Consider the following 20090-nt stretch of genomic DNA (forward strand, 5'->3'; position numbering starts at 1 on the left):
CATTTAACACACAGAGTTAGCCGCTATGCTAACTAAGCAAGAATCTGTCATTTGGAACCCATTAGCTGATTTAACACCCTGCTGTGCTGAGGAATGTCGTATTTACCACCAAAATTGGCAATGCAAATGCTTTAAAACAAGTTACGTTCAACATAAAGCTGAATGTTTTTTTTTTTTTAGATGAACTATCTGCCACTGAACGCTAGCAAGATGGTTGTATTGAAACATTTAGCATTTTCTCAATATTGCTTACATGCTGCTCATTCCATGAAACTATTTAAAAAAATGAATAGGAGAAATCATAATGTTTAATATGGCTGAATGAATAAGAATGAAAGAGCCAAATGATTAATTTGAGGCGCTTAGGCAATGTCTGTTTGTTTACTCTGAATGTGCATAGCTGGACCAGCGTTTTTTTGTTGTTGTTGTTGTTTTTTTATATGTGTGTGTGAGATTTGCGTAAAATGTATAATATATATTACTGTTAATATAGAAACAGTTTGGGCTCTTTGTATCTGTAACATAAAAACAGTATTCCAATGGCTATATAATTTAAACCTGGAAATGAACTGAATTGTAAAATGTGAGAATTTTTTTCTCACTTTTAATTCAAAATGCTTTTAATATAATTTGTATGGAAAACCATATCCATATACACATACTGTATACCTGCCCAGGAATGCAATACATCTTACTTCTTCTTATGCAATATGAAGGTTATCCAAAATCTAATTTAAATATGTAAATAAATAGATTGGAAAATTATTTTACCCACTTTTCATTCAAAATCCTATTAATTTGTACAAACTGTGTACTATATTAGAAAATAATACCATTTTGACTAATGGTCTGAGTATTGGACCCCGCTGTATAACACTTGTTTGCCTCTCATCTGATCTCACATACAGTATGCCAGCATGTGATTCAGCACCGCTGCTGTTTCCTTTAATATTTTTTATTTCATCTCCCTCCAACCAATCCAATGGTCCTTTTTTACTACCTGCTGCCCTCTCTTTGATCATCTTCATCTATTCCTGCCATAATCCAGTAGTTCACTTCTGGGATTTGTCCTGTTTCCATTTCCCAGACTCTAAACAAGTTACACACACACACACACACACACACACACAAGTTACACACGTATTCAGTAGTCATGGAAACCCTGTCCTAGAAGCACAGGCATTATTAACTGAGAGTGGGTGTTTGAGGGAAGAGAAAGTCCGAGTTTAGTTACTGTTATAATACAGTGCTCTTTTCCTGGACAAAAATAGAGGAATGCATACATACAGTACAGTGTTTTATTACATAACACACTATATGTTAAACCGCTGAATACTGATAGTACTTTCAGTTCTTTCATTAGACCAAAAACTAAAATTACATTAATGCAGTTATTTTGGCATACAAAACATAGGCAATGCAAGATTATATCCAGTTCCAACACTGTGACTAGTCAAAGTTACACCACATATAGAACTTGATTAATTGGTAAAAGTTAGTCATCTGAACCACTTTAAATTAAAAGTGCTAACTTTTCAAATAACAAGAGAAGACATCACAAATGCAAAGATCACAGCACAACCACTGGTCTCCATGCGTCTGTTTGAGCAGTATTACTCCATTGGACCTGTTCAATGGAATAAGCTTAATTTCCTGTTCTTGTTATTCAAGCTCATTTAATTCAGTGATCCAATAGAACCAGTAATAATTGGTACTTCAAAACAGGATCCTATTTAAAGCTAACCCACAGTTTACCTGATTAGATGAACAATACAGCATTTTTACTGATTGATTACATAAGCATTCTGACAGACAAAGAGTAAACTACAAGCAGTTTTCAAATGAACCTTTATGTATGTATATATGTGTAAAAATGGCACTGATTGTATAATTATTTGTCAAAGGCAACTCGAGGGTGTTGCTGATTCTGGACTCAGGGTCACATTGTAACAGATGGGAACATGCTTGGTATTCAGAATGGATTTCTTCTTTGACCTTTAGATGTTAACTCAGAGGAACACACTCTGAGGTGATTTAAGACTTTGGTAGTAAAATGAAGCATGATTTAAACATTCCCTACAGTTTAAGAGCAAATGCTGCAGTTTATTTTGTCCGTATTATAATCAGCAGAAAGGTCAAACAAAATGGTAAGACACAGCATAAATAAATCTATTCAATCTGATTTTCTAACAAAATGAGTTGCTGTGTTTTCAAGCTTTAAGATTGTTCTAGCTAAACAAACTTTGGTCCACTTTAATGTAAAATGTGAGCATATGTGCACTCTTTTGAAAGAAATGAATTTGTTCAGCAAGGATATATTAAATTGATCAAAAGTGACAGTAGATGTTACAAATGATTTAAATTTCAAATAAATGCAGTTTTTTTTCTCCCTATTATTCATTTTGATTACTTTTATTTAAAGAATCCTGGATCCAGTTCCCACAAAAATGTTAAGCATTAATTTTAAACCTCAGCTTTGACGTCACATAAATAAATACTTTTTAAAATATATTGAAATAGAAAACAGTTACTATAAATTGTAATATTTCACAATATTACTGCTTTTAATGTATTTTGATCAAATAAATGCAGCCTTTGTGAGCATAAGAACCCCAAACTGTTGATTGGTAGTATGCAAAAAAAAAGCCTTTATGAATCTTTTTGAGAACTGTTTTTTAATAACCTAAGCACATAGGATTGAAACCGCATTTAAATGAAATTAATATACTGACATATTCAATAAAGTCCTGAATTACTGACTTAATAAATAGTTGTGTTGAATCAATACATGTCATTACATAGAAGGTTATGACATCATATGAAATGCACATTTGAATCATGCGTCCATAAACATCTACACAACCTGACAAAGAGTATATAATGTCATTAATTCAGGATTTTTTAACTCTGATCACCCACAAGTCTAAGCTTCTTTTCCGTAGCTGAGCTCTTAACCTCTGTCATTTCAGGAGATCTGAGAAGCTGGCCTCAAATTAATCAAAGAACCAAGTGTACAAACAAAAGCTCAGTGGTGAATAGAGAAGCAGAGCAGTCTCCCATCAACACCTTTGGCTTGATCATGCATATATTATCACAAAAAGGTCACATCATCCTGCGACTGCACCCAACGCCAGTGTGCGTCATACTCCAGCTGAACTTTGCCGTTCATTTTACAGCTCTCCAACTCAACTTTGCCATTCTTGTAGGGTTTCATTTTAGGGCTCAGATTCTTTCCCAGCTTCTCAGCGAGACAAGCCCTGGGTGAATCTGGTCTGACCACTTGCTTCACTGATTTGTCCAGGATTCCATTTGTCTTGCTGGGTTGGTACGGTCTCGATGTATCAGACGGTGCTTTATTCCTAACCTGAGCTTCTTCTTTAGTGGCATCGGACTTGACCTGTTGCGATCGAGTTCCAGATCCAGTGGAACTTCCCACTCCTCCTCCAGTACCTCTGGAGCCATCTGTTCCCACGGGGGTGGCACAGATTATTGAATCAGTCCCACTAGAGGGGCAGTACTCATCCAGGTCATCAGCTAATGTGTCCAGATAGCTGCCAATGGAAATGTTGTCCAGCTTGTCATGGGGGTCTTGCAGACTGCCCCAGCTGCCCCTCCAGGAGGTGTCGGGACCCTCGCCTAAGCTGTACTGGCTGCTGGTCAGGCTGCTGCAGCGGCTGGTGAGCGCACCACGCTCTTCCAGGAGCCATTTCACTGCCTCGATGCCCTCGTGAAGTGCTAGCAACTGGTTCAAGATCTTGACATCTGCTGCTCGTAGATAAGCCTGGGCAGAGGAAAAATACATGGACATCAAGACATTTTTTAACAATCGTAACTGGTTAAACAAAAGTACATAATACACTTTTTAAAATAAAGTTTCTTCATTGGAATCTTTAAGGGCTTTTTGCACCTGAAGAAACTTTTTAGTTCCTAGAACTATTGGCAGAAGTATCCACTTTTGGTGTGTCTGCACCACAGGAACTAGGAATGTGTTTAGTTCTAGGAACTTTGTTTGTTTGTTTTTTTGTTGTTCTATAGGAATTATAAGTGACGTAAGTCTACACTGATTGGCCAAACACATTCTGTAGGAAACACCGGCTACCTGCCATTTTTAAAAAGCTATGAAAAAATATTTAGTCTACTAACATGGAAAACAGTACTAATGACGTTTAGCTACTTGTTTGCAGCGTTGTGTTCTTTTATCAGCCTTAATGATATGTAACACTGAAAGTGTTCATAGATTTAGTCAGATTTTCATGCTCTTTCAATCATGTGAATTGTACTTTTACATTCCATCTCTATGTTTGTAAATGGCCGCTTCAGAGTTCCTGCTGCTGCTGCAAATGCAACCAGGAAAACAGCTGGTTCTCTAGGAACCACCATGCTGGCGAGTTCCTAAAACTACATGGTATGAAAGCCCCTTATTGTTCCATGAAGGACCTTTAGCATGGTTCTTTGAAGAACTTTCCACTGAAAGGACCTTTGTGGAACCCAAAATGGTTCTTCTATTGCATCGCAATGAAAAACCTCTTTTGGAACTTTGATTTTTAAAACTGTATGAAGGAATAGAACACCCAAATTATTATATCTTTTTTTGTCATTTCATGCATATTTGCATCTGCAGAGTTTGGTCCCAAAATGCGCTAAATGGCATTTAAAAAAAATAAATAATAATTTTTACCAAAATCAGTATTATATCTGGTCAGTATTGAAAGGTCAATTTTTAATTTTACGCAGAATGTGATATTCGCAGAGTTATTAGGTTATGTTTTCTCCTTCTTTTTCCACACGGCGACAAACACCAGTCTTCCTTTTTTGCAGAATGCAATATATCCTCTCAACCAATCACAATGCACCATTTCAGGAACTGTAAACTGTAACAACCAATCACAGCGCTCCATTCCACGCACTCTACACCGTAATGGCGACGATTTGAATAGACCCGGCATCCTAGTTTTCCTCATCTACTTTGTGATCAACAAAAAAGGGCTGGATGATTAATCGCATGTGATTGTCATGAGCATCACATCAGTAAAGCCGGTTCTGTGATTAATAGTACGGGTAAATCTCCATCATGTGCTTTCAGATGGAAATTATTCAGATGCATTTAATACACAGAGCTATAGATCACTGACAAGCTATGCTATATCACGTTCATTAATCACATTCGATTATGAATGTGATATCGCGTAGCTTGTCAGTGTTAGTGATTTTATTAATGCCATTTATGTTTTTTGTTAATACAGCACATAGCACTAATCAACCAAATGAATGTAACATGGCAAAGATGAATGCACTTTTGGAAGTGTCATTTTGGAATTTCTGTGGTCTAATGTGATATTGTTGTTCATGTTATTGCTCATGATGATTTTTTCTTTTATTGCTGTAATTAATTTATAGCATAAACAAGTTGACCTGCTGAATTCATGTTTGAAGCGATGACTGATGAATGTATTTTTTTAGTCCAGTGCCTGTATAAGATTATTATTGACCAAGTTCAGAGGTTGTTATACAGTATGTGGATCAACTTACTATGTTGTGTATTTTCATCAGTTTCAATATGAAAAATAACTTTCATATCGATTCAATGGATTTATTGCATTCTGAGAAAAAAACTTTATTTTTTAATAAATCTTTGAAAATCAAAAACTTGAATTTGTAATGTTATTATAACATAAACTGCTATATGTGAAGGTTTGAAACAGAAAATAGTGGTTTTTAACTTGCCACTTTCTTGTTAAAGAAAACAAATTTTTACTCAAATTAATCAAAATGGATTTATTAACTCTTCATATATTGAAATGTGCTCAATTTCAATATTTAAATAATATGAATTATTTGATTTCCTTACACAAAACTACTGAATGTCTCTAAAAGACTTGGAATATGAACATGGTACTTTTTTGTCATTTAGGAAGTTTAACTTTAATAAATGTTGTAAATGCATTCTGATTAGTGCTGATTGTTGTTTTTAATCTGAGGCTCACAAGCATGACTGGAGTCCTGTGCTGACTGCAGAGCCGGAGGTCCATTACTGTAAATCCTGTTGAGAGTTATAGATCTTCCTGACAATATCCATTTCTGTCAAGCACTCTTCTCTTCCTGTTTCCCACAGGAAACGGGTCAATCCCAATGGGCCAATTCATCTGACACATCTAAACTTGATGTCTAAATAAAAGAAAACCTTAGAAAAAGAATGAAAGGACTTCAAAGGGCAATTAATATTAATATAATCTGCTTTAAAGAAAAAATGTATCTAACAAAGTTAATGAAGTATATATATATATAGATAGATAGATAGATAGATAGATAGATAGATAGATAGATAGATAGATAGATAGATAGATAGATAGATGTTGTTATATATATGCTCATCATTCACATCACTAGCTTCCTCTTGGACTTCCTGGGGCAAATCAATAGAGAGTGAAAATGGATGCTATTGATTCTTTAATTGGTCTTTTGACTTAAAGCAATATATATTAGATCTTTCCTTCATCATTAGATCCTGCTTTTGGAATACATTCTCATTTTATGAGGTATATCTGTCCGACATTTCCTTTAGAAGTATATTATGAAGCTTCCCTTGGCAGCAGAGAAACATTTTTGTCAGCAAGTTAGACATTTTCCACATGTAATATGATATACATAGTCCTGAACTCTTCTGACTGAATGGCTCTCTAGCCCATAAAACAGAGCTCATCAAATAGTCAGTGCTTCCTATGAAAGCCACAGTGCTTTTGCTCCAACAATCCCTGATGGATACTGCCCTGTCTGCACCCCATCAGCTACGGTCACACAGCGATTCTTAAAGCAACAGTCCACCCAAAAAAGGAAAATTCTGTCTTCATTCACTGGCCCTTAAGTCGTTCCGAACCCAAATGACTTACTTCTGTGGAACACATTGGAAACTGACTCAGTCACCATTCATTTTCACTGCATCTTTTTTCCATACGGTGAAATTAAATGATGACTGAGCCTGATTCTGACTTCTCCTTCTCACTCTGGTTTAGAACAACATGACGGTGAGGAAATTACATTTAATCAAACTTCTGACATATTGTGACCATTTTTGATTAAAGGGAAGATGTTTAAATGTGGATAACGTGCAAAATCCCAATAGATTCAGGACCAGCGTGAGACCAGGATGGGATAAATCAGTTTAAGTGCACTGAGCCTGCCATAAATGGACAGTATCCTATACATCCAGGCTTCTGTGTAATTTAAAGGCCATAGTACACTGCTGACGTCAGCCACACTAATTACAGTGCAAAAAACCAAAAGAGAACATTTTGGTAAAAGAGAGCGTGGGATACAAAAAGAACAAATGAGGCAGTGAGGGGGGAGGGGAAATAAAGCAGAATTTAGAAGGCAAAGACAAACAATCATTTTGACACCAAATAGGGCAAGATGAAAATACATAGAATGAGATTGAGAGAACAGATTGTAACAACTCTGCTCTGGTGTGGGTTGGGTTCATGTTTCTGAGACTAATGAACCCACTCGTAAATATTCTCCCTGTCTCAGCACTGATGTGGTGAGTGCTGATCTGGCTGTGCCCAACTCCAGACTGTCTGCATCTACTATATATACGCATTAGGACCCGGATGAATTAAACATACACTTCTGTTCAAAAGTTTGGAGTCAGACTGGGATAATTTGAATCTTTTTGTTCCATATGTTCACCTAGGCTGTATTTATTTAACCACAAATACAGTCAAATAATGTGAAAGATTACAACTACAATTTAAAATAACTGTTTTTCTTATTTTAAAATGCATTTCTGTGGTGGCAGAGCTGAATTTTCAGCAGCCATTACTCTAGTAGAAATCTTTCTAATGTGCTGATTTGGTTCTCAAGAAACAAGAAATTTAAAAACTCTGAAAATGTTTACAGTTGTGTACAGTGTCGAGTTTCTTTAGACATCAGTTCAAATTCTAAGCGGTTTAACTTAAATAACTTTTCTGCCTTGAGGATGTAGTGTTTTGTTTATCCAAATAACTTCAAGTGACAACAATTTTAAAGGAACAGTTTACTTTAAAATCTAAATTTAGTCATTATGCCATCCCAAACCCATGTGACTTTATTTTTATTTTTTCATGAAACACAAAAGGAGAAATTCTGGAATATGTACTGCTTATCGACAACTGACTGGAACTTTCAAGCTTTGGAAATGACACAAAAACACTTTAAAATTATTACACACACGTTGTCCAATATCTTTGAAACCCCATGCTTTGATAGCTCAGACCATTATTGTCATTGTTCACTGACAATATTCCCTTCCAGGGATCTGGACAGGATCATCGAGTCAGTGCGCTGAAGTCGAAAACTGGATCAGTCCGAATTCAGAACAAATAATTCAGACCGTTTGTGTGAACTGAATCAGCCAATTCTTTTTAAAGCTTTAAACCCCCAGTCGCCATTCATAGTAATTGCACAGATTCTTCTAAATTTACCCCAGTTTTCCACAAGTAAAGAAAGCAATATTGGTTTGGAGCGACATGAGTGCGAGTAAAGAATTACTGAATTATCAGACATATTTCTGGGTGAACTATTTCTTAAAATAGGCCTCATAAAATGCTAAATAAATGAAAACAATATCATTGTAACCCCATGCAATACACTGCAGTGTTGCTGCAATAATAGTATGTAGCTTCCATTCTTCCACACGAGCCACACAGTGACCCACAGACTCTCCTTAGGGAGAACATTCCACAGTGTCTGAGGCTCACACTGGAGATTCTCAAAGCCAGAAGAATTCCATTTTCCCACTCCTTAAAATCATAGCTCATACGTCCTGTGTTCTAATCCCTGGAATTCTGGAGAGCTCATTTTCCATGCTTTGGTGTCCTCTGTGTGTGTGTGTTAAAATGAATATATTATAACTCCGTGGTGTATTTACATTGGCACAGCAATATTATGACATTAGCATTCAGTTTATGGCAATAAATACTTTCTTGATTGTGATGAGGAGGCTTTTAAGCATACACTCGGGTATGTGAAGAATGTTGACATCGCCATTTTTGGCATGGCATCACAGTTTACACACTTTCTGTACTTGTTTGACTGATACACAGCGACACTGACAGGATTGACAGCATCTCTCACATTCCAATACGTCACTGCTCTCTCTTTCTCTCATCTAGCACTACACATGCACTCTATCTCTGCATTCCTTCCTAACCTCTACGTCCTCCCAATCTCCCTTTCAACCTTACTCCTTCTCTCTTTCTCCCTCCATCATTTCCCTTCTCTTCTCGTTCTATCAGACTGGAACAGTCATCTCCCTTTCCTCCATCTGTCAGCACACCATCCCCTGTGTTTCCCATCTGTCAGGCGGGGAGAGAGAGTTGCATTCACCGGGGGCCAAGATGCTCAATGTCATTAAGTACATCTCTCTCTCTCTTTCTTATCTTCACGCAGATCACAGGTGACATAAACAACAAGCTGTTTGATTTCCTAAATACTTACAGTGTTTTAAAGTCAGGAGTGATAATCATTTTGTAGTGATTATGCATGTCATTTATTCCTGTAGGTGTTTGTTTTTTTAAGTTTACACGGTCTCACACTATACTGGTGCTTGTGAATGAATTGAGTTTGTGTGTGTGTGTGTGTGTGTGTGTCACTAGACCGCAGCAGTACAGGTCACAATGTCACAGTGTGAGGTTAAAGTTCACTGACAGTTGACTTGCTGTAGCTCATGACTAATTGGGAACAGTGTGAAATGGCATCAGCAGAACACTACAACACCTAATCAGTTCTCTAACACCCCATCTACTCTAAAATTGAGTGCTATTTCTAAAATTACCTGGAAGCCACTATAGTCAAATACAAAGGATTTATTGCCAGGAATTTTCAAACTTTTTGATGATATGTGTGTACTCTATGATGATCCCCATATGAGGGATTATTTTTCCAAAAATATAAAAGTGGCTTTAGAAATTTTAATATATGAAGACCTAAAGTATGTTTAAAATATAAAACAAAAAATATTGGCCATAGGCCTATTCAGTTTGCTAAAAAACTTCTAAAAATGGAGCTGTCAAAAGAATAAATACACTTCCATTTAAAAGTTTGACCTGTAAAATGTTTTAATGTTCTTCAAATCTGTTATGATCAGTAAAGAGCACAATTAGTTGTTTTGTTGAACTACAGTATTCCAAACCATACCTTTACTAAACACATATTTGGACAAAAATGTCAAGACATTGCTTTTAGCACCCTTCACCTTTTTTTTTTTAATCTGAAACCATACAGGCTTGTCTACACAGATATGGGCTGATGTTAATATCACAGACATATCTGCAGCTAATTAATAACCATGCCTTCCGAAAATCAGAAATGCAACTGGCAGTAGCATGATCCATGACAGCTTTGGGGCCTTTTACAAAGTCTCCCACTCAGTAAAGAGCACCATAGCAACAACATCAGGGTCCATTTGCTTAATGGCGCTGCATTCCACAGGGAAACAAGCTCATTTCCCTAACTACAACAATTCTTTATACAACCGAGGGCGTATCGGCCTCAAGTGTTTGGACTTACAGTATGAAGCATGAACACTGAAATCAGTAGCTAATCTTTCACCAAAACTCAAGCCACTCCTTTTACATCAATATCATAACAGATATGTGGCTGCCAGCAATTCATCCATCCATCCATTAAAAACATTACAGTTTCGCGGTCATGTTTCAACACACTATTTACTGTTTGGCAATGCGGTGAGAAATTATTTTGGTTGATTTAGTTTGTGGAATGTGGGTTGGGACCCTTCAAAATGAGAAAACAACAACAACAACTTGCTGCAGGCTTCTTCATGGGAATTATGTTATGAAAAGACACAATCATGGTCAATATATAAGAGCTTTACACTGGCATTTTTTCTATGGATATGTGACAGAAAAACAAGCAATCAAAAAACCAAGATAATAATTTTTAATAAAAAAAGGAGAAACAATTTCACCATGTAGCATAACATTCACACACATTTATAAAACTAGCACATATTATACACATTTTCTGACACTCTGATGTCAACCTTCATTGATTTTATGCTTAAGATATAGAGTATAGATATGGTTGAGGTTATTAAATACAATACAGTTTATAAATCAATAATACATTTGATGGAAGTAAATGAAATTAGTTGAGTTTATGCGTTTAATCGCTATAGATATGTAGAAATACCATCTTACCATCTCCATTTTAAGTTTTCGGATCTTCTCATCCAGGCCCTTCGTCTCTGTCTCATTATTGTCTGTCTGATGATGAGAGATCATTTTGTGCTCTTCTCTCATCCACTTCAGGAGCCCCTCTGGGGTCTTTCTCCCCACTTTCAACTCCAGATCCTTTAACTCTGGCACTGATTCACTGGTATTGCTCTCCTCCATGATTAGAAAAAGGATCTGTTTAAAAGAATGGAGAGAAAAAGAAAACCAATTGCTTTGGGTAAAAAAAAAAAAAAAAAAAGCTCCTTGAATAAGTTATGAAGCCTCCCACTGATATACAGTATTATGCCTAAAAAATCTCACGCAACACCCTGTGGTTATTTGCAAACATATAACAGACATTCAGTATCATTGCTGTTATCCGCTTATGTCTGGTCCAAAAAAAAAAAAAACACGTCACATGCGTCAACTGAGCTGAACGCATCGTCACACACGAGAGTGCCATACCTGATTAATATTCTAAACATCCACCCGACTGTTTTCTTTCCCAGACGCAGCCTGTGCGATCACCTGAGCATGATGCGAGTCTCTCTGAAGATCGTCGTTCAAAAGCATCCGATCTGCGTGCAGCTGCTCAGACTCCTCGGCTCAGCTGCTGATGCCATGACTGTGATGAGGTAAACTGTTGACGTGACGCTCGGAGACGAAGTCAGGTTTGGAGAGGAGCTCTCTTCAAACTGAATGTCTGTCCTGATGTGCTCGAATCACACGGCTGCTGGACTGAATTCCACCTGCGTGACAGCGAGCGAAGCGCAGAAGTTCACTGCCGTAAACAACGGAGTAAACGCGACCGTCGAAATGAGCAATTCACTCCCACAAGTTAACCCGCTAATAGGCCCTGCTTTATAAAATAGTGTTTTGCTATACCTATATATAACGTGCAATTCTAATTATAATCACGGTTACACTTCATCTAAAGTGTTACAGTGTAATTATACATTTAATTACTAATAATTGACAACAGGTTGGCCTTCTTGGTTAAAGTTAATTAGTTGCATGTAATTATGGATAATTTGCTGTTATTGATATAGCCTACAGTAATAAGTACATGTAACTTAACAAGGACACTGTAAAATGAAGTGTTACCTTAATCACTATAATAGCTATAGCTAATAACAATAAGGAGGCTAATGACAAGCAGCTTTACAAAATTCATTAAACCAAATATTTTGAATATGAATATGTATTTAAACTATAAACTATATATATTTTCTAGCCATATATCCATGACAGTTTTCTTCTTGTGAATCTGAATCTGATACGTGTCCTGGAAACACACGAAAACGAGAAAACTAAAGAGTCCTATACTTAAGCAAAAAGATGAAAAACTAACTGTAGTGAACACAATATCTGCATTTAATGATGTATGTGCAAAATGATTATTTTGAGAAGTCTCTCTTCAGATGGGAACTGTCGAATATCAAGCCCCACACTGTCTGCTAAACACATCTTAGACTGACATTTAATATGTTTCCACTAAAAATCCTATCCGTAATCTTCTTGCCAACCAAGTCAGAACAGTAAATGGTGAGTTGACACTATGTTTCCATATACTGAAAAAAGTTGTGGCCTGTACCGCATATTACCACATGGCTGATATGCATGGTCTGTTATTTGTTACATATATAAATTAAATGCAGATTTAGACAAGTTTGAGTCCTTATTCTGCCCTGTGTCATGCTTATGTTCTCTCAGGGCCAAGACTATGTCAAGATGACATCATTAAACATCTGCACATCTGCACAATGAGGATCCCCTCTCTGTTATAGTCATCAGAGACAAAAACAGAACAGGAGTGTGAGGAGCACAACCTCACACAAACAGACCCATATTTACATTCTGAGGTAAAAGTGTCACTGTTTGTTCATTTACTTAAAAATGGGAGCTTAATATATGGGCCTAACATTGAAATTTCGCTATAATTTGGAAATATTAAAACGATATATATAAATATCTTTTTGCATACTGCTCTGCTTAAAGGTGCTGTAAAATATATTTTTGAGATGATGAGCAACACTAAGAATTTCAGAAATTCAGAAGGTTTTTATCAACCTGAAGCTGTTTTCGTGTGAAGACCCACAGTTCCTATGTGCATTATTTCACTGTGGTTGTTTTGAATGTTCTCCATATTTAGAGAAAGGATTCATTCTAGTGGTCATAATGGAAATTACACCTCAAATGGAAATTATGAATTGACTCAGTAAAAAATTTATGTAGAATTGTGTTGGCTGAAAAGATCAAGGTGATTATTTCATATAAGCTATACCATATCTGAATATTTTTAGAATTTATATGTAGATTTCTTTTAAGCACAAATTTTAAATGACTAATCTTCTGTCATCATAATCTTCTGTAAAAGAAAAAAATAATCTTCTGTCACCATTTACTCACTGCATGTGACATAATATTTTTTTTTTAATCAAAAGCATATAAAACTAATATATATATATATATATATATATAAAAGCTAAGTTGGTTGTACAAGTCATTTCAACTTGAATTACATTAAGCCAGCTTTAAAAAATCTAGATGAATTTCATATAACTTTTTAAACAAACAAACAAAATCCTAAACTTATTCTGATGATTTGGAATCATGTAAAAAAAAAAAAAAAAAAAAAAAAAAATATATATATATATATATATATATATATATATATATATATATATATATATATATATATATATATATATCCATGTTTGGGTAAACAACCCTCTTAAGGTCAGGAAGAGTTGAAGTAATTGTTATCTGATAATAATCATCCATATTCAAGAGCACTCAAACCAGTTCAGATTACTCAGCACTAAGAGAGAATAATGATAAAGAAAACCTTTATCAAAATGCTCATCAGAACACAAAGAACTTCTTCACGTCTGGGTGACATTTATCTCACTCCAAAGAACTTTTTTTGACCCACACAAAACAAAAAGCTTTGATATAGAAATAGCACTACACAATGCATTTTACTAGTTATTTTACATGCAGAGGACTGCATTTCTATCATAACTGGCAGTATTAAAGTGGTGTTCTGTTTGGCTGATTCATGGCTAATGGCAAACCCAACATAACACCAAGGTGTGTCACTTAAATTCAGTAAGCAAGACTCATTCTTTACACAGTTCCTGACGCAAACACCCATGATGTCCTTTGAAATTAACATAGTTAATGTAAAAACCACACTGTTGGGGTGGAGAAACCTGTTACATGAAGCAAGAAAGCACATGTTTAACATCTTCCCTTACTCATGTCTCATTTCTCCTCCTCTTCAAACCTGTATTTCCTGTCCCACATATAAGTTGTTCTTTCTTAGTCAGGCATTATCAGTAAGTGTGTAGGAGACAATGGAGGACAGCACAGAAGAAGACATCGAGTCTCTGATTGAGGGAATGGCTTACATCCCTGGCCACTTTCATCTGGAGCTCAATCTGAATGGTGAACCCAACGGACCAGTCACCCTTCGGCACCGGGACACCCAGCTGAAGCGCGAGAGCCTCAGAGCTGAGCTTGAAGCTGAGACGGGACGACTGCAGTATGCTGTGCGCAATATGCTGGGCCTGCTGGCCTTTCATGTAGATGAACTGGAGACGGCAGAAGAGGCCTTCCACAGCATCTGCCAAGAGGATCCAGAAAACCTCAATGCCTGGGCCAACCTGGGTTACGTATATGAACGCCTGGGTCGTGAGCAGGAGGAGGGGGAGTGTGTGGAGCGTGTGGCTGCCCTTATGGGCCCAGAGATGGGGGAGAACCAGACAGACTGCAGGCTCAGGGTAGCACGGTGCTTGGCTGAACAGGCATACGCACATCCTCATGATGTGGAGCTGGAGAGGGATGAAGATTTAAGGGAGAGACTGATATCCGCGCTGATGTTATACAACCGTGCACTCGATAACGGAGAGGAACTGGTGAGGACTTCACAAATTCTTATGTACAGGGAGATTATTCATACAGTATATATCATTATGTTTTGGGGCAGTTATACCATGTGACATTTTATAATTAGAAAGGCTTGTTATAAAAATGACACATTTTCTGAAATTTTGAGGCTTATTGACTTTGATATCTAGTCATGAGGGTCCACTGGGGTCTAAACGTTTTTCAAATATTAATAACCAGTAACTTTTATTACAATATTTTTTTGCAAATAAAATAATGGTGAAAGATTATATATTTTTTACAACTTTTTTACGCCCTTTCTACATTGTGATATCAGCTTTTGACACCCCAAACATTTTGGAATGATTTTTATTAAAGTCATTGTCTTCATTGTCTGTATGAATTGCATTTTTGTGTGTTTCTGAATGAGTTATAAATAGTTTAAAGTTTAAACTTTAGTTCACGCATTTCCTTTAACCCTCAAAAACACAATACAATGCAACATTTTAGATATGAGGAAAACACTTATAATTACAAGGAAAGGAAAATTCCTTTGTATTAAGACATTACATTGTTGTGTAAAGTTGATTTATTTCTTACAGATACCAATAGAGGAAAAAAGAAGTTGGTATTTCAAAATGGCAACAATTTACATAAGGTATTTACACAAGTATTTTTCACACTGTTCAGCTTAATTTTTAACACAAAATCAAACGTCTGACTACCTATCTAATTATTTAATGGAGCTATTATTTATCATAAACCAAGAAAATAATTGATTGCTCCTGGTTTGTTTTAACAGGTTAGATGGAATTGTAAGGGATTCAAAAGACATTGACCTCACAAGACTGAATTATTTCAACAAGGGCCTCAAGCTTCTCACAGAGACTCTAAAATCTGACAACACACATCTCAAAGGTAATTTTCATAAAGAAGATATGATAAAGATTTTTGGTAACACTTTAGAATAAGGTTCCATTAGTTAATGTTAGTTAACTACTTTCGTTAACATGAACTAAGCAAGAACAATCCTTCTACAGCATTTATAAGTCTTAGTTCATGTTAATTTCAACATTTACTAATGCATTATTTAAATCAAAAGTTGTGCTTGTTAACATTAGTTAATGCACTGTGAATTACCATGAACTAACAATGAATAACTGTATTTTCATTAACTAACATTAACGAAGATGAATAAATACAGTAATAAATGTATTATTCATTGTTTGTTCATGTTAATTAATACATTAACTAACATTAACTAATGGAACCTAAAGTGTTACCAGATTTTTAATAAAGCAATACACACAGCCGGCTTATGTTCACCAGCCTTTCCAATGTCTTTGTAACTCTCATTACTTTAGCCCTGGCCTGGTGTTACATTGGTCTCATGCTGGAGCAGACGGAGGAGTTCTCCACTGTGCCAATGTCAGTTCATGACTGTGGTTTCTCCGGGTCTGACCCTTTGACGTGTTATGGTTCGGTACTGTATGTCAGCCCAGTTCAAATGTAGAGCTTCTTATTGTGGTCAAACTAATAGATGAGATTCCATTCTTGAGATTATTTGCACACATTTCCTCTGTAGCCACAACATGCACGGGTGTGACGTGTTGTTTCTTGACACAGGTGTTAGAAAGATGTCCTGGCTTATATTTGATATGATTAAACATAAGCTGATCAATTTACATGCCGATGCATTAAAGCCAACAATACTTAAGACCATGTGAAAATTAATGAAGGGTAAAAGACTCTAAATCATTAGATTTGTTCTCACTGCTGATTTCCACAGGCCATTAAGCTCGCTACGGATGATGCATTCGTACTCAACAGACTGGCAAACGTGTTCTTCCTGTCAGGCAAACTAGAGATGGCCACAGGTATCTGTAACATGGCCCTGAGTGTCCTGACTGATGCAGAACTCAACTGGCAGGCTTACTGCACTCGTGCCAAGGTAAACAAAATACTTTTTATTTTATTTATTTGTTTTTTTTTTTTTTTTACATGTGACTGTATATGAAAGCACTTACAGACATTGAATATGTTAGATGCGTATGCTTTATTACCTCTCCTTGAGTAATACCATAGGATAAACTAGGATGACAAAAACAAATGCTTCCGCAAATACAAAGAAACACCCATTTTGTGACTCATGATAAAACGTGCTCCAAAATGTATGGACACAATGTTATTGCATTAAAAAAAAAAAAAAAAAAAAAAAAAAAAAAAAATATATATATATATATATTAGAACTCCCTTTGACTGGCCCAAATTTTAGCAGATTAAATCAGTTCAGTAAAGGGAAATGGTGAGAGAGAAAAAATAAAATGTAAATATTGCACTCCCTGTGAAACTTTATGTCCACTTGCAAAATGTGTGTGATGGAACTAAGATGGAAAGAAAAACAAAATTTTAGTGCATTTGCAAACAAATACTTTTTGCGAGAGAGTCAAAAATAATTCTGGACAAACACAAAAGCATTGAAATATAACTTTCTTCTTTTTTTTATCACCAAGTTCACTTTAGTTAGTTCACCCAAAAAATGAAAATTCTGTCATTAATTAGCCTACTCAACCCTCTCCTTTGTTCATCTTCGGAACACAAATTAATTTATTTTTGATGAAATCTGAGAGCTTTCTGACCCTGCAGCCATGCAACGGTAATGTTCCCAGTCACAGAAATGTTGCAAGGACATTGCTAAAACAGTCCATGTGACATCAGTGGCTCAACTTCAGTTTTGCGAAGCTAAAATAATACTTTTTGTGCACAAAGAAAACAAAAACAACAATTTATTCAACAATTTTTAACCCTGAGTTAACGTCTTCTGCCATTTTGGAGAGTACCATGAATAATGTGTGTGATTCCCCAGAACATAATCAGTGTTTTTTTGTATTCAGCATGCACACGTTTTCTCCTGAATGTAAAAAACATTGATTACGTTCTGGGGAAAGTGCGCACATGCATCGTGGAACGCTCCAAAATGGCGGAAGACGGTAGATCAGGGCAAAGAATTGTTGAATAAATTCTGTTATTTTTGTGCTCTTTGGACACAGAAAGTATTTCCGTAGCCCAGCAAAATTAAAGTTGAAACAACATGAGGGCGAGTAATTAATGACAGAATTTTAATGTTGGGGCGAACTATCCCTTTAAGGGCTGTCTTACTACAGGTGTAGTTCATCACATTAACATTATGCAATAATGTTTAATAATCAGAAAATTAATTTTGAACTGTAATTTGAAACAAACATATGCACTTTTTTTAATGGCATCAAAATAATTTTTTGGGTCTGTTGTTTATGTTATGTTCATTTCATGCACACTATTTTTATATTTTTATCGTTTTAATGCACCTCAAAATATGTTATTGTAATTTTTTCTCCAGCTTAGTGTCACCACATATGCAAAGGATCTTGATAAAGCCAAGTGTGGCCAAGGTGGCATCCCCGACCGTCAGATTCTGAAAGAGGCCCGTGCTGATCTAGAACGTGTTCTGGCTGTGCGGCCCTGTTTGAGGACTCATTTGGAATTGGGTCAGGTAGTTATGAGAACATAAAACATAGACTATGGTCAAACATTTAGAATAAGTCCCTTATGCTCACTCAGGCTACTGACTTCACCTTCACATTTTTGAGCAACAAATCAGCATATTAGAATTCATTTTACAATAGTACTGTTTTTACCACCTTGTATGAGAAACTTCAAAAACATTAAAAGAAAAAAAGAATGTTTGACTGGTAGCTTAGCTAAAGGCCTAATATCTCAATCTCTCGCCCCTTTTCTTAGGTTTACTACTACATGGGTGTTGACGCTCTGCAGGAGAGCCTGTTGGTGGATGAGATGGCGATAAACCAGGCCCTGGTCAGTCTATCTAAAGCTCTGCAGTGTCCTCTGGGCTCTACAATCTCTAGTTTACAGCTCCTGCGGGGTCGCTGCTTGCTGCTGAAAGGAGAGGAGCAGAATGCCATTGACTGTTTTAGGAAAGCGCTTGAACTGGAACCTCCAAGTGTCCAAGAGACAACAGTCCTGCACTGCCTGCTACAGGCTATTCTAGTGAGCTTCACCCAGAGCGGGAACGACACAGATCCTGTTATAATCCAATTAGAGGAATGTTTAAAGCAGGCAGAAGAGCGATATGGAGCAACTGTTGTTCAGACTGAGTTGAAGGCATTGTGCCGAGCACACACAGACGAGGTGACAGAGCTCTCAAAAGATCTGGTGAGGAAGGGGAGGTTGGAAGTGGTTAGAAAGTTGCTGAAGAGTGTACAGCCACAAGGGAAAAAGTTCTCACTGGGAAGGTCCATGTCTGTTTGAAAGAGTCTGTGGAAACTTGGAAGGGACACCAGATAATGTTCTGATGGGCAATTATGTGATGTCTAGGAGTTGTGCATGTTAAGACAGGATTTTGACAATAATGTTGCTATCCATTTCAAACTCGAGGTATTGGTAATCCTGAGTGATGTACAAGGGAATTGTGTTCTAAAATTATTACTATGGTGTTAAAGTCCAAAAGGTTGTTTTGGAATGTTGTCTTTATGGCAATTCTTTCCTCCAGCACATGCCACAAAGCATGAAGAGCCAGCTGAACAAGAAAGAAGTGTTTAAACCTGGAGATGTACTGTGGGGTTCACAAGTCTCAGACATCATTGAAAATCTGGGACTTTAAAAACAGTAAAAGAAAACCTCTTGATCAAAATAGTAAACGCTATACTATTTCTGGATCGCTGATAAAATAAGCAAGTTTGTGAAACTGACCATGTGAACCTCTTAGGAACATTCTCAAATCATGCTGGACAACCCGATCAAGTTTTACACAATTTTGTGGTTCGTGCCACTGGAGTGCTGCTGTCATTAAAGCAAAAGAGGAATATAAAAAAAGTCTGTGTTAATATCACTTGTAATAAAAGTTTTCATTATAAAAATCGTAAAAGCATGGCTTATTGGAACCATACAGTATTTCAGTTTCATCATGAATCTGTTTTTTATGTAAATCATAG

The 20090-nt window shown here is 36.4% G+C and overlaps 2 protein-coding genes across 3 annotated transcripts; one reads left to right on the forward strand and one right to left on the reverse strand.

Annotated features, from left to right (window-relative positions):
* Positions 1 to 1284: 1284 nt before the first annotated feature.
* Positions 1285 to 12031, reverse strand: lurap1 (leucine rich adaptor protein 1). Of its 2 annotated transcripts, none has more exons than XM_026264802.1 (3): positions 11736 to 12031; positions 11193 to 11402; positions 1285 to 3781 (listed from the first exon to the last, which is right to left on the reverse strand). In XM_026264802.1, exons 1-3 carry the CDS (start codon positions 11778 to 11780, stop codon positions 3092 to 3094), a joined length of 945 nt encoding a protein of 314 aa, XP_026120587.1. In that variant the 5' UTR covers positions 11781 to 12031; the 3' UTR covers positions 1285 to 3091. The 2 variants fall into 2 exon arrangements, with proteins under 2 accessions (XP_026120587.1, XP_026120588.1); XM_026264803.1 differs by having other exon boundaries at positions 11673 to 12025.
* Positions 12032 to 14527: 2496 nt separating this feature from the next.
* ttc22 (tetratricopeptide repeat domain 22) lies at positions 14528 to 20015 on the forward strand. The gene is made up of 7 exons (XM_026264815.1): positions 14528 to 15127; positions 15701 to 15756; positions 15901 to 16016; positions 16463 to 16581; positions 16888 to 17049; positions 18479 to 18631; positions 18880 to 20015. Exons 1-7 carry the CDS (start codon positions 14567 to 14569, stop codon positions 19405 to 19407), a joined length of 1695 nt encoding a protein of 564 aa, XP_026120600.1. The 5' UTR covers positions 14528 to 14566; the 3' UTR covers positions 19408 to 20015.
* Positions 20016 to 20090: the final 75 nt, after the last annotated feature.

This window comes from Carassius auratus, chromosome 6, assembly GCF_003368295.1.
Source record: "Carassius auratus strain Wakin chromosome 6, ASM336829v1, whole genome shotgun sequence".
NCBI lineage: Eukaryota > Metazoa > Chordata > Actinopteri > Cypriniformes > Cyprinidae > Carassius > Carassius auratus.

What these genes read in the sequence shown, in the direction of transcription:
- lurap1 (XM_026264802.1), bottom strand. Translation starts at nt 11,780, where the DNA reads ATGCTTTTGAACGACGATCTTCAGAGAGACTCGCATCATGCTCAG. An exon ending in GAGACTCGCATCATGCTCAG is followed by an intron (nt 11,403 to 11,735) that starts GTGATCGCACAG and finishes TCTTTTAAACAG; the next exon opens with ATCCTTTTTCTAATCATGGA. An exon ending in GAAAACTTAAAATGGAGATG is followed by an intron (nt 3,782 to 11,192) that starts GTAAGATGGTAT and finishes TCCTCTGCCCAG; the next exon opens with GCTTATCTACGAGCAGCAGA.
- ttc22 (XM_026264815.1), top strand. Translation starts at nt 14,567, where the DNA reads ATGGAGGACAGCACAGAAGAAGACATCGAGTCTCTGATTGAGGGAATG. An exon ending in TGACAACACACATCTCAAAG is followed by an intron (nt 16,017 to 16,462) that starts GTAATTTTCATA and finishes TCATTACTTTAG; the next exon opens with CCCTGGCCTGGTGTTACATT. An exon ending in CTTTGACGTGTTATGGTTCG is followed by an intron (nt 16,582 to 16,887) that starts GTACTGTATGTC and finishes TGATTTCCACAG; the next exon opens with GCCATTAAGCTCGCTACGGA.